Source organism: Pocillopora damicornis, chromosome 6 (assembly GCF_964200805.1).
Source record: "Pocillopora damicornis chromosome 6, jaPocDami1.2, whole genome shotgun sequence".
Taxonomy (NCBI): Eukaryota; Metazoa; Cnidaria; class Anthozoa; order Scleractinia; family Pocilloporidae; genus Pocillopora; species Pocillopora damicornis.
Genome location: NC_142675.1, coordinates 12,574,301 through 12,589,141, shown reverse-complemented (window position 1 = coordinate 12,589,141; position 14,841 = coordinate 12,574,301). Strand labels below are relative to the sequence as shown.

The following is a 14,841-nucleotide window of genomic DNA, read 5'->3' as shown; positions in this document are numbered from 1 at the left end:
TTGTTGCCTTTTTACCATGCAAATTTCTCTAATGATTGCTTGTTCTTTTCCAGCTAATCCCTTTACAAACATAACGGTCACAGGTGAGAAGCAATTCAAATCAATTAAAATTTTAGTTGTTAAAATCGTCGTTTTTCGATTTTACTTGACACAACTTTACCGAAAGTGTTTGTAAATAATCTCGTATTTTTTGTGTCGTTTAATTAATTTTTAATGCCTAACCATTAATTACTCCTTTCTAGCTGTTTCCTCAACAACCAGAAGGGCATCAGGTGAGAGGAAAATTCCTTTATTTTCAAAATCTTTAACTTTGCAATAATGATTTTAGCTATATGCTGATTAGTTCGATCGGTCCCCCCTACCTTTAACTAAAGCCTGTGATGCGCTCAGCGAAGTAACGAAAAAGTTAAGAACTGTTTTTTTTCTTAGTATCAAGGTATGGTATGGTGTGAAGGCAACAGTCTATGTCCAGTGTTTTTGCAGGCGATCTAGGAAAACTGGGTCTGATAAAGAAAAAAAAGGCTAACTACTAAACTGCATAGAAATAATGTGGAAAATTAAATATCAAAGCAAACCCAGGAGTGTAATTGTTCTTGAAAGTGTTAATAAATAATCTCGTATTTTTTGTGTCGTTTAATTAATTTTTAATGCCTAACCATTAATTACTCCTTTCTAGCTGTTTCCTCAACAACCAGAAGGGCATCAGGTGAGAGGAAGATTCCTTTATTTTCAAAATCTTTAACTTTGCAATAATGATTTTAGCTATATGCTGATTAGTTCGATCGGTCCCCCCTACCTTTAACTAAAGCCTGCGATACGCTCAGCGAAGTAACGAAAAAGTTAAGAACTGTTATTTTTCTTAGTATCAAGGTATGGTATGGTGTGAAGGCAACGGTCTATGTCCAGTGTTTTTGCAGGCGATCTAGGAAAACTGGGCCTGATAAAGAAAATTAAATATCAAAGCAAACCCAGGAGTGTGATTGTTCTTGAGAAGTTCAACTTTTGAGCTAACTGAGCCTTAGAGTTAAATCAGGAATGCAAACCTTATGAATTTTTCTTTCTTTCCACGTTTAGGTGAGTTTGTTTAAATGTGACACGATATCGCCCACACATAGATTAGTCTAGAACTGCTTTGTGAATATTTGTTGTTATGTATGACGTTGAATATTCACCCACGAGTGTCATGACAATTAGAGTTTTTTCTTTGGCATTTAGAGTGGAAAGAAGTGAACAGGAGTGATAAAGTTTGGCCAAAAAATACTTTTTCTGGTGTTCAAGAGATTTTCTTGGATGAGATTAAAAATTCACACCGGTCCAAGATAAAGTTGAAATTCACTCAAAAGACCAATCTTTGAGAAAAGAGATAAATATTTTAACAGAAAGATTCTGGGTTACTCCATCACCCTTCTGAATATACGTAGGATAAGGGCCTCTATAAGGCGTTGTATTATTGTGGCCATGTAATGGTACGTACGGCTAGCTATGTATGTTTACACACGTGTTGGTTTTTCTCAGATCAAGGTGCAGATCAAAGTGACGATCGGAAAAAGCAAACTATGCTTCACGCCATTTACTCGACGACAATATTTCTACTTTTGGTGATTATCATTGTGTTAGTGTTTGTCATTTGGAGAGGGAAGAATAGGCAAGGTGAGATGCTTGATCTAATTTTCTCTTTTACTTCAGCCGTAATTCCTATTGGTCCGTAAAGACAATCGTAAGAAAATACTGGAAAATTACTCAAAAATTAAAGTTGAAAGGGAAAGTCCACCCTGCTTTCTATTTACCGACCAGTGGCAAAATCTCCTCTGGAGACTGCGATAAAAAATATTCTTGGGTCGCGCTCTCGGCACTGAAATATTTCTGCCAATTGCGTCATTGTGGAAGGAGTCTAGACATTCAATACAGCAGTCAAACACTGTGCATCCGCAAGAGTCTGAAAATGCTATGGCAGACTTCCAAACGCGTAACTATCGTAAAGTGAGGAAGAAAAGGTTAAATTTGCAACTATTCCAATACGTAAGACAAGCGAAAGAAGGATCTGGAGAAAGTTTTAATCTTGTTATCTTGTTATCTTGTTCCAGCTTGATTGTGAAAGATCCCAATTGTTTTAAGCGCGGACGCTTCGTTTTGGGACGGAAGGAATAGGACAGAATCTCTCTCTCTATCCCTGCAGTTCTTCTTAGTCTTCTATCCGCGATAAACATAGATCTCTTATCGTCAAAAATATCTTGTGTGGTTCTGCTTCTTCCTTTTTTCGCTAATTTTCTCGGTGTTTACCAGTAACTCCACCGTGAACACGACAAACAATAACTACTGCAGCGCGGCCAAGCTTTTGGGCGAATTTATTACACCGCCGTGCTAAGTGCAAAAAAAAAGGTATGACGGTGTGAACTAGCACAAAGTACTAGAGGAAGTCTGAAACCACAACGTATCTAAGTCTTGGCCTTAGGGACTTCGAACTTTCCATGTAACCTGCAGAAATCTACGTCGCACTTGGGTTCTCGATATAAAAGCCGTTTTACTAGCCACCGTTTGACCGCCGTGATCAGATATTTTCGGTTTCCTGCGCGAGAGAAATTATTTCTTTTTTTCAAGACTCTCCGTTTTTTTAATTTTAATGTATCCACATGTATGGACGGCAGCAATAAGCCCCGTTTAAATTTTTGTGAAATATAGAAGAGTTTTACGGTATATCTCTTTTCTATTTTAAATCTTTTGAGTTTTAACATCGAAATCAGTAAAGAATTTCGATTGCTATTTTTGGCTACCCAATAAAACATATAATTAACACCTGCTAATCAACTCTCCCGTAAGCGGACATCCACCCTGTTTTTCTTTAGTGCCTGCTTATGGGAGTAATTCTCGTTAGGCAGACACCTCTACTGAAAGATACTTTTTTCAATTCCCGAGGGTGTCCGCCTACGAGAGAGTTGACCGTATGTTGCTTTATCTTATTTACAGGCTCATTAAAGCAAAAAAGGTTGGTAGAAATTTAGTTTTAACTTAATGTAAGGTCTTTATTATAGTTAGCTATACTACTCTCCAGATAATCAACGCGTTTGTGCTTTTTTGTGGAAAAAAGAAAGAACGAGTAAGTGGAGGAACAAGCTTAAACAAAGAAAACTAAAAACTTCTAGGAATGCTAAATTTTGTAATGGCGAAAGAAGTCCAGTGTTGGTCTCAACTTTTTATTTTTCAAATCATTTTACTCGGTTTGTTCCTCACTCGTATCTGTAGGTCGCCCTTTAGTTTGAGTTATTATTTTGAACTTACCTCATGAACCAGTCCCCACTAGAGTTTGGATAGTACACTATTGTCCATAGTAATTTTGGCATCGTATTCTTAATTAGTAGAAAATGTACGACTTTTTTTGACAATCATTTTTGTTAGCAATAGAAATCCCGAATTGCGTATCTTTACCATGTATGTTTTTATTCGTCTCTTAACAGTCAGCAGCATAATCACCGAAAAAACCACATTGATCTCCAGGTAATTAAGGTCGCTGTTGTCTGGTATGTGCGAATATTTTGAATGTCTACCAAGATGAAAGAAAACTCGTCGATTTTTGAATAATAGATAGTGTTTTTATTATATTTCCCTCAGTTTGTTTTGTGTAATGCTGTTAGCTAAAGATGTTGATATTATAAGATGTCCTTTGGCCACCAGATCATGTTCCAGTGTTGGCAAGAGACTCCCAACAACTAATTGACAATCTCTAAACTTGAAGGCACCCCTTAAAAAATTGATGCAAAACGAGAACGTAAATTTGTTGGAGTAATTCTTTACACCTCTCTTTGAGTTATGGTATCACATTATTCTAAGATCAAAGACGATGGTCGTTTCCTGCTTTACTTTCTCATTATTATGTCAAGTGCCATTTCATTCCATGGAGAAACTCACTCTAATAATATTAATATTATGATTATTATTATTATTATTATTGGATAAATTTATTCACGTTTTTTGTTTGCTTTTCTTGTAGGCTAACGTCAATATGAAGAAACACGATAACAGTTTGTAGGCAAATATTGACGACGCTTTAGTGTAAGAAAGCGTAGACCAACTTTTAGCGCTAACTGAGTGAAAGTTAGTTAGAGAGGATATGTAATATGGCGCATAAAAAAACTCCGCCCATTTATGTAGACCTAGAACTGTGAATACATTTAATTCACCTTCATGTTGCTGATGTTTGCCTAAATATAGAAGTTCATGTCTTTCTGTTTTGAGTAACCGGTAAAAACATGCATATATTCTAATAACACTATGTGGTTTGAGTTCTAGAACTTGATAGTTCGAATTTCCGAAAGTTCCGATTTTCGTCAGAAGTATTCCCAACCAGATAGATTTAACTCTGGGTCTATACCCTTCGGATCAATGTCATTTTCACAGCTGTTCATGTCGACGTAGCAGTGAAAGTGTACTTCGTTTACATTGGGTGCCCTAACTGAGTCCTTTTGGTGGTATTATGAACTTCAGTTGCTATAAAACTCTTAACTATGATTATTACTGTAACGTATTTTGTTAATTAAATTGAGTATATGATGAATCAGAAAATAAATTAATTGAAGAATTAATCATTAATTATCATCACAAAAAAGGTTAAATTGATCTGATAGTAGGTGAATGTGTGATAAATACAAGAATAAAATTTATTAATTTAACTTATTTTCACCGTTTACGTGAACATTCAGGCCTACATTTAACTTACAGTAATTTTCCAGGCAATTTTTTCCTTGCTGAAATCCACACTCGCTCTTTTTCGTTCGCATGTTTGATCCCTTGGATTCATTTGCATTCTTCAAGCAAGCTCCCTCTGAAAACACCCGCACTGATTGCATCGCACGAGCCGGATATGCTTTCTATCAAGCTTCCCCCATGCTTTCTTTGCGTCGAACAAAACGCCAGTGTTTGCGTTGAAAAGGAAGAAAACCAAATGGTTGAAAGGCCGTATATCGTATCATTCAAATAGCTCAGCAACATTTCAGAGCTCGTCCACTGCTAAATTAATTTGAGGGGACGTTCATCCTCACCTTGATCCTGATGCTTTGTCTTCTATAGCGGTTCGTATAACTAACCGCCGATATCAAACCCGTTCGTTATCTATTTTTCGTTATGGAACAATGTCATCTATGTGGGCACTGATACTGTTCGCTTACAATGGTGCAAGGTTAACTCTTCGTTGCGCTCAGTGCTAAATTTCTGCCTTTTAAACTGTCACAGTATTAGATCTCAGTTTTTCGATCAAGATCTGATCACCCATGAAGTTAATCGTGGCTTACTCCAGACATTAAGGATATTGGAATCTTTCGTTCGGGCTACTCCATATTTACGGAAGATAGAATGTCCGGTACCTGTGGCGGAGGTGTATTTCAAGCCATAAAATGTGACTTGCTTTCTTCGCTGCAGCCGAAGATTGACTCTGAATGCGAATGTATCTGAACTAGATGCCGGGATAACGGGAGAAAACTTGGATTCTTCGATTTTTTTCCAGTTCCGACGGTATCATATGTAACCACAACTCGCAAAATTTTACTTCTGAGGCAAAATTTTAAATTCCCATCCGTACTTAAGAGTTAAAATAGATAATTAACTTAGATGGAAGGAACATATACATCATTCGCCAACAGGATGTTAGACTTGGTTAGGAGAAATTTCTGGTTCCCCACGGAGAGCATCGAAGAGACGCTATATGTTACCCCAGTCCAGCCTAAGCTCGAGTACGCGTCCGTTGCTTGGGACCCACAATTTGAATACGACATTGTCTGACTAGGGGGAGTGCAAAGAGCATCAACCCGTTTTTGCCCGAACGATTATGACTGCTCGTCAAGCGTCACGTCCATGTTGGAAAAATTAGAACTTTGCACCCTTATCGGAAGGAGGAAAATATCTCGCTTGATTTCCATGTAAAAAGATTTTTCATGGTTTAGTTGACAGAAAGATAAGCGCTTTTTTAAATTTTATTAATGAGACCTTGACTCAGAGCAGCCATAGGCTAAAGCTTCTCGAATCTCACTGTAAGAAAGACGTATTCAAATTTTCTTTTTAACCAATCCAAGAGATTGGAATCAGCCCCTCCCTGATACGCTTGATATTTCGTCTCTTGTCGATTTTAAGATTTAACATAGTTCATTAGCTTAATAAGAGCGTGTAAAATTGACTAAGTTTTCATTCCGTACTGTATTCATTATATTATTGACGAATATTCAGTCTTAGGCTCCAAAGTCAAAGTGAGCAAAGAAAGTCTCCATATATAAAAAAAAATTTATGATGTGATGTGTATAGATTAGAGGAAATGAGGAATGAGGGAATGCAAGTCTGATAACTTCGGCTTTTCACTTAGCACGCGCTATGCTTTAAATTTCATTAACACTTTACACAAATGGTCATCTTGGGTACTTCCGCGTCCATCCTACGATTGATTACCAACAATTGGTAATTAATAAAAGCTAAGTTTTCCGTTTGTCGCACGATGTAGTCACGTGTGATGTAGATCGCGACGTTTCGACTGCATGCTGCTAGTGTTCTTCAGGCGATGAAGTCGACTGGTCATGCGTGATCTTATAAAGTATGATGCTCTGCTGTGATTGGTTGTTTTTCCGACAACTTGCGGGTAAGACAGTATGTCGGATCTTTGTTGAGGAGCTGGTACGGTCCGTTCTCAATAAGTGTAGACATCTTAGCTCGGTAGGTGTTGGTATCCATTCTGCTGGGAGAACCATGATGGACTGGTCTTCTTTCAGGCTTTTAAGTGCATCTCGCATCTCCTTCGTGATGTTAGGCTCTGGTAGTTCCGCCTGTTGAAGGATACCGTTAACAGCTCTTCTCACAGTATCTGCTTGTTCGGCGTCGAGTTGTCTTGCGGCTATTTCGACCTTGGCGATGATCTCTGTGTCAGGAATATTCGCAGGAGTTACGGCGAAGTTGAGTTCTTTCTTCAGCAGGGTTATATCGGCATCGCTAAGGGATCTAGAAGATAAATTAATAACCCAGTTAGTTTTGTCAACATACGGTGTATCAACCGGTGACACAGCCGCCTGTTTTTCTCGTATAAGTTTCTCAAACTTCTGCTTATGTCTGTCTTTGGTGGTGTTGAAGACTCGTTGGGTGTTGGTCTCAATCTGTTCTAGTATCCTATTGGCGTCGTTTGTCGAGAGAGTGGATGTTATGCTCTGTGCTGTAGATTCTATTTCCTTCTTTGCATCTCCCTTGGCCTTCTGTGTCAGTCTGATCCGTTCCCCCGGCGGTCGAACTCGTAGATCTTTAGGAACAACACGGTTCTTGATGCACCTCGCTAGGAAGGTGAGATGGTTGGTGTAGCGTGCGAGCTTGCTCGAACAACGCTTATGTCGACGAATCAATCTTAGGGCTGTGCGCCCATATATCCGGATTATTTCGTAAAAAAGGCTGTGGTTATTCATCGTGGTGAATAACAATAAAAGTCAAGTTTTCCGTTTGTCTCACGATGTAGTCATGTGTGATGTAGATCGCGACGTTTCGACTGCATACTGCTAGTCTTCTTTAGCGATGAGGTCGACTGGTCAGGCGTGATCTAATAAAGCATGATGCTCTGCTGTGATTAGTTGTTTTTTAACAGCTCTGATTGACGCATTTCGATCCATGCTGTTTCACTCAGTGATTTGCTCCAGCGGCGGTCCGTTGTCGTACGGCTCTCCTGTTGTTGATTTTTTGATCGTGGGCATCCACGTTTCTGGAATTTCTATTCCACTTTCCTTGTTGATGTTGAAGTCTTATGTGAATTGCCTCTTTGACCCTGCGCGTGTAGTAATAAGGGTCACGATCAATAAACAGATCAGTAAAGTTTATTGGCAATTATTCGCCGAGCTGAGGGTCAATATCAATCATTATAAGTGGCATTAAGGTGAATAATTTTTTGGGAGCATATCTCACAGACTGAATAATGAGCAGAGTAAAAAATTCAACTCTTACAATATGCCAACTTGTGGTTGGACATGGTGAAAATCTCGGCGTGCGATGCTCATTCATGATCAGTCAGATAGTCCAAAAACGCATTACGAGAAGAGAGGAGAGGTTTCCTAGGATTTTATATCTTTTCTTATATTCTTCAGCAGATAACATAAATTTTCCTTATTCAAAGAATCTCAGAAGCTCAGTCGTAGTACTTTCATAGATTACGAAATTGGAACCACCAAATGACGTCCGAGCGCACACTTCGTAGTCTGTCAGAAGGAGCCGATTTCGAGGCCGCCTGATGTCGTCTTCTTAATAAAGGTCCTAATTAGTATTCTAGACTCGCAAACTAGAGATAGAAAGGAGCATTTACTTCGTTTCGCTTAAGAATTTGTACTTGTCTACCGATATTAGAATTTTCCGTTTTGAGCCAGGAACCCATGTTTAAGAGAGTTAACCAACCTAATTCTTAAATTACAGGCCTTTAGATTAAACATTAAATCATTTGGAAGATTATGAAAGCGATTGCTGCCAAACTAAATAAAAAATCTACTAAACTTATGATGAACTGAGTTTAACGCATTGTTGTTCATAGTTAGAGTCGTGCTGGTATTTCCAGTCCCTCTTAGTTAGTGATGAGTCGGGCTAAGACTTATAGAACGCCAAGAACGCCATAAGCCGGCGAAACACTAAGCTCGATCAAAGGTTTCCACTCGTCGTTGTCCCAATCATGCCATTCATAAAGAATACAACAGAGAAGCAAACTCGTTCCAGAGATCCTCTCTCTTCCTCTACCGAGAAAGTACCCTAGTTGCGACTGGTCATTGGACTACTTATGCAGAATAAAGAACGCCGTGGAGAGGTTGCGCGACAAATCGCGAGTGCATTTTCACAATGGTGCATGCGTTCCTGAGTGCACTTAAAGTCGCTATGCTTATGAGCTTATATATACCTCTTGCTAACCGAGTTCGAGGGTCGAACTGTAAGTTACTGACCGAATTTTTTCCGCTCGGATCTATGTCCCAAGAGCGAAGCGCGTGGGCCCTAAATTTCCATTCAAGCGAAATGGTGTTGATGATTGACACGCGTCAAATCGGCCTCCAATAAAAACTGGACTTTGAGTCGTCAAAAGTTCAAAATATTCGTTTAATATCCATGGTTCTTAATAATTCGAACTTTCTCGAAAAGATCGTTCAAGTTTACATGCGTTATCACCAACAGTGGCGTGCAGACGTCCTCTTCATCGCTCCTGTCTTCTGCTTCTCATTATTGCTCGTTGGCTTATGTTTGCTCTCGAGCATGGAAATTCTTGGCACCACAAAGCTTCTCTCATTAACAAGCGTACTTTTGGTAATGATACTGTGAGAACCGAATCAAGAAACTTTGTCTTTTGTTTATTCTCCGGGTAAATGTAAGGTTTCTGATTTCTTAAAATCTCTTTCTTTAGTTACTGAAGAGACCAGCAGAATTTTATTCCTTAATTTGTTCAATGAAACGCTACTAGTAGGGAGACTTCAACTTGGACATGTACCAGGATAAGATGGAAGGAAGGAAACCCAAAAAGACACCAATGAATAAAAAGGGTGGAGTTTCTGAAGAAACTGTGGTGCTGCGTCGGTGGGAGAATATAACAAGTAATTTGGTGTTAACAACTGAGTTGAAACGTAGATTAGCCACCGTAAAGAGTTAAAAGGCTGACGTTTCGAGTGTTAGCCCTTCGTCGGATCGATTGGAGGAATTGTAGGTTGTGTGTGGGTTTATATACAGAAAATGGAATTGGTGGGAATATGGTGACGAGAGAACAAGAATAAATTAGTTGAATGAAAAGCGCTCGTGGATACCGTGGGGATTAAGGGTGCCGATTTGGAAGATAAACTTTTGTTCTAGTGTTTTGCGACCTTCTGTACTGCCTAGATGTAGGGAAAGGCCGCAAACTGCGAGGTGTTGTTTTAGAGCTACTAGAGAGATTAAAGTGTCTAGCGGCTAGTTTGGATGCGTTCTTGAAGTTCTTGAAAAGTTCCAGAATGGTCGTTGGTTTGAAATGAACTCCTGACCAGAAAGTTGCCTGTGTTTTTGTCGCGTTTGAATGAAATTGCCAGTTTCTGAATCGTTTTAAAGTTTTTGAGAATGATAGATTTAACTACAAACTACAAATAATGGCTGAGAAGGAAAACACTGACCGCATTCGACTCACTCTCACATTTCACCCTCACAACCCCGCAGTTAAATCTATCATTCTTAAAAACTTTAAATTATAACATAGCGCGCGTGCTTGCCCTATATAAGTCCTATTGAGCCGCTATAAACAAAATCTTTATTTACGCACGCCCGTGCGTAAATAAGATGACGTGAGCAATGCAATGTTCGTAGCCAACCTAAGTCTTCTGCTACAGCCCTATCGTCAAAATAACGGTGTGGTGGTTGCCCAGGAGAAAACTGTAAGTTTCCTGCAGTCTGTCTTCTCCAGTTGTACCGTGCACGACAGCGTAAACATTATTTTGAACAATCGAAACCCTTGATAACTTCGGGTCTTTGACCTTTAAAACATTTTTTAGTGTCACTTGAGTTCATTTGGCTTTGATTTTCTCCATTTTCCCCTTAGATCTTGTGCTTTTCATTCACTGTTATCGGTTAACTGGCTTAAATGTCCTCGCCCAAACCAAAGTATAAAATGTGGCGTGTTTTTGACCAGCCAATAGGAACGTTTGTTTACCCTTTTTTTGAGTGCGTTGTGAGAATTTTGCTCTCTATCACAATAAGAGGCTTCTTCGCGCAGATCCTTGTTGTCGCTCGGTTATAAAAGAATTTGCTCATGCTTTTGGCTGTGCGTATATCGAGTTATGGATGCACTTGGGAAGTTTGGAGAGCACTCAAACAGCTAGAGTTGCTCTCGGATGCGCCTCGAGCTACTCTTACGCATTTTTCGTGCTCTCCAAACTTCCCGCGTGCATCCATAACTTGATATAAGCACGCTAAGCAATTTCTTAATTATCAGGTCGTCCTCACCAGTTTTTTCCTGTGGAATTACGCGTCTTATTAATCACTTCATTAATACCCAGTCATATCCGGTGGCATGGAAATCAAGCAACGTGATACCCCCCATAAAAAAGCTGATGAGAATAAGAAATTATATTATGGTCCCATTTATATCCTTCCAGTTATATCCAAAGTATGTGAAAAAGTTTTGTTTGACCAGATAAACACTGCCATATCTCCGCATTTTTCTTCCAACCTGTCTGGCTTTTTGAAGGGTGACTCTTGGTGTATGGCTTTAGTTAAAATCACAGTTGACTGGCGTGCAGGCCTTCATGATAGAAAGGGTATTGTTGCTATAACCATCGACCCCAGCAAGGCCTTCGACAGCACCTCCCATAGTTTGCTTATTGCAAAGCTTAAACCTTATGGGTTTTGACACAGATGCCATTAATCTTATGAAGTCTTATTTCCATGGTCGTCGCCAAAGAATTCGACTCGACAACGTTTTTCCTAAGTGGAAACCAGTCACAGCTGGTGTACCTCAAGGATCTCTACTTGGACCCCTCCTATTCAATATTTTTATCAATGACTTGAACGATCTCATCTCCACTATGTCTCTCCGCTTATATGCTAATGATACAACTGAATACTACACAATCACTCGTCTATGGTTTTAAATTATACCATTAACAGGGAACTTAACGCTATTAAAGAATGGATTACAGTAAACCATCTATCAATAAACACTGTGAAAACTCAAGCTCTTGTCACTTATAAGTACGAACTTTGGCTAGCGATACTCCTGTGGAAATAAAAGACTCTCTAAAGTTACTAGGAGTCATCATGGACTCGAACCTGACCTTTCAGGAGCGTTTAAAAACCCAGCTTAATAAGGCATATGCTAAGACAAACCTTTACGTAGAATTAGACGTTTATTCCAGTGCATGTAATGATTAAGTTATATAGGGCTTTTATTCTTTCTCATCTTGAGTATTGTGGCTCAATACTTATTGGAATAACTGAATCTTTATCTGATAAATTAGAAGATGCAAATTACTTTATTCTTAGAACGTCATTAGGTTTACCTAAGTCCCCTTCGTATGATAGTATTCATAGATTAATTAACATGCGTACACTACAACATGCGTACACTAGAACTTCACCATGCAATGCTAGAATTGCTGGTGATATGAATACTTTTAGAAATATAATAGACAAATTAAACCTTGTACCGTTTATTTATCGTTAAGCACCGTAATAGGAATTTGTTACTGTGCCCTGCACATGATTGTTTATAGTCTTTTACACTTATGTAATTTTCATTATTTTCAGTATTTTTTAATTGCACGAGCGCATTGTAAACGAGTATGTTGAATGCTTTTAGGCGTTATGTGGATAAATAAACTATCTATCAATCAAAGGTTTTCTGCAATGAACTGTGATACAACGTTCTGTATTTAACTCTTCTTTTTAGTTTTTTCAAATGCCCGAAAATCTGCACGGCACAACGTTAACGCGTTTCTTCGTTGGAAGTGCCTACAAAGTGCGAACGGCTAACTTTGTTCAATGTGAATTCAATGTGAATTCAAATGAGTGAGTGAATGAATTTTATCAATGCGATCGGAAACAATCCAAGGATCTTTTCAATGATAAGTATCCAATTTTTGGTGTTTTGTGGCGTTTTCATGGAAGGTGCCAAGTGGATCACTCGGTGCAGACTGAACAAGATCAAAGACAGTTGGAAATTGAGCGGATGTTTGTTAACGCAGAAAAAGAAGGACATGGGATCAATTCGGAGCCGAACCTACTTTTTTAAGCTTTTTGTGGAAGACAAGCGGCAAACAGAGAAAGACGAGCAAGACGAGCAAGACGAGCAAGACGAGCAAGACGAGCAAGACGAGCAAGACGAGCAAGACGAGCAAGACGAGCAAGACGAGCAAGACGAGCAAGACGAGCAAGACGAGCAAGACGAGCAAGACGAGCAAGACGAGCAAGACGAGCAAGACGAGCAAGACGAAGGTAACTCGAGTATGTTTTTTTGAAATCTTGAAATACTGTCTAGTTCGTACTCGCCGCCATTTTGCTTGCGAATCCCAAATTTTTGGAGACATGTGACCAGCCGTAACCAGGGTGGTTACGGCCGGTCATACTCCCGTAACTCGGGAGAGGAAGAAAGAGGACCCTGGAAGCGAGGTTGTGACAGACGTTCCTTGAATGTTTCTTTAACTGAATTTGGTAAAAAATATTTGAATCAATTTTTGGCTTGTGAAAGGATAATGGATCTTTCTCTTACTTACGTTTTACGACTGGTTTTAGCAACGCTTTTATTCTCTTGCGCAATTCCGAAGTCAGGTAACGTATATCGAGTTCAGATTAGAGAGATTTTAGTCTTGTTCGCAATTTGAAATAAAGCTATTAAAAGAATTCAACATGCCTAAACACATCCTTGAATATTCTGACACATGAAGTAAGAAGTTACTGAAGTTACGTGTGATGTGCTGAGATCTAGTTTAACGTTTTCTGTTTTCCTTCTTCAGAGTCATTCAGAATCAGCAAAAAACCTTCCGATCCTACTACTGTGGTGCTTGGAGTAAACAGCGACCGACTTGAGTGGCGGTATTCTGATGCACCGTGATTATTACGTTCTGTTTTACTGAAAACTGGTGAAACAATTAAACCAATATCATTAAGCAGGAATGGGAATGCGTTCAATCTAAACCCTACAAGTGAATTCGATACTTTGCTTAATGTAACACTAATACTAAAGAAGAGTATAGAGTAAAGATCAACGAGGAATACACCTACTCTATCTTTCTGCTGGATTCTAGCGCCAGAGTGGTAGAGACACACGCAATCTCTATTAATGTGGTCGGTAAGTGAAGCTGTTTCATGAGTTTCTTTGATACTCTTTGTCCCGTGATGCATTTCTTGCGTATTTAAATCAGCAGCCATCTCTCAGCTTGCCTTAAAGGAGAGGTTTTTATTAAAAAATTGCAGGTCCTTCTATATGTAAATGTTTTATGTGTCATCAATATTACTCAGGCGTGCAAAAAATGTTCTTGGTCGTGCACCAATTCACGCAGAGAAAGACTTCATGATAACATTCAGCGTGATTTTGATGCTACAAGTTATTCGCTCTGACAAATAGCCAACCCTCGAAACGTTAGATAAAGAGTCTCTTTACGGTGACCAATTTATCAACATAGTTGATAGAAACCACATTATCTTGTACAGATCCCCTACCGACGCAGCAACACAATTACTCTAGAAACTTACCCCTCTATTCACAAATTGTTTTGGTCTCGTTCCTGTGTGTTTGTTTCGAGGTAATTAAAATTCAATATGGAGACAACTTATGCTCCGGTCGATCCTGTGAATTTTCATAAATTTTAGGGCTCTCTCTCTCTCTTGCCTAAAACTTACCCTGAAGGCTATTATCTGCCTTGGCTTAACTGCAGAATACCCCGCCACTTTAGTCCACCTCATTTACATGTGTCGGGAGGCTATAAAGATCGAGGAATAACACAATAAACGTTATTCTTATTCAATGACATGTAAATGAGTGGCAGGGTGTCCTGCAGTTGCTCCTCTGCCTTTCTAAAGCAAAAGGTATTAAAAAAATTAAAAACTAACGCTCACGTGCGTTTTTTAAAAGTTTGATAGAGGGCAAATGTAGGGGCATTTTAGGAAGGACAGCTTCTTTATGATATTCAATAAAACATGTAGAAACATGCAAAAGATCTGTACAGAAAGGTTACATTCCTTTACAACAGAGCCTGTGACTTCTGGATTCTGCTGCTATCCGGGAAAAAGTCAAAGACGTTGCAAAATGATCTCTTTTAAACACTCGTATATCTTGGAGAGAACGACCGAAAAATGATTGAGCAATTTTTCATGAAACCGACGGTAAAAAATCAACAACGGAAGCTGATG

The 14,841-nt window shown here is 39.1% G+C and overlaps 1 protein-coding gene, 2 long non-coding RNA genes and 1 pseudogene across 19 annotated transcripts in view; 3 read left to right on the top strand and 1 right to left on the bottom strand.

Moving 5' to 3' along the window:
- The window catches only part of LOC149044025 (uncharacterized), a 55,865-nt gene that overhangs the window by 11,625 nt on the left and 29,399 nt on the right, over positions 1-14,841 (top strand). For 9 of the 17 annotated variants that reach the window (XR_016187503.1, XR_016187501.1, XM_089209114.1 and 6 more), the window contains one exon: positions 54-83. The exons of the other annotated variants lie outside the window; for them this stretch is intronic. Coding sequence is in view for 7 of the 9 variants with exons in the window: in XM_089209114.1 (XP_089065240.1) it covers positions 54-83 (30 nt within the window). In the remaining 2 variants the exon portion in view is untranslated. The remainder of the gene's footprint in view (positions 1-53; positions 84-14,841) is intronic. 17 annotated transcript variants of the gene reach the window in all.
- On the top strand, positions 659-4,668 carry LOC149044030 (uncharacterized). Its single transcript, XR_016187533.1, has 5 exons — positions 659-706; positions 1,516-1,650; positions 2,965-2,983; positions 3,453-3,492; positions 3,986-4,668. It is a non-coding gene; the product is annotated as an uncharacterized LOC149044030 (long non-coding RNA).
- Positions 6,432-7,421, bottom strand: LOC149044029 (uncharacterized; annotated as a pseudogene).
- LOC149044028 (uncharacterized) lies at positions 13,097-13,780 on the top strand. Its single transcript, XR_016187538.1, has 2 exons — positions 13,097-13,260; positions 13,446-13,780. It is a non-coding gene; the product is annotated as an uncharacterized LOC149044028 (long non-coding RNA).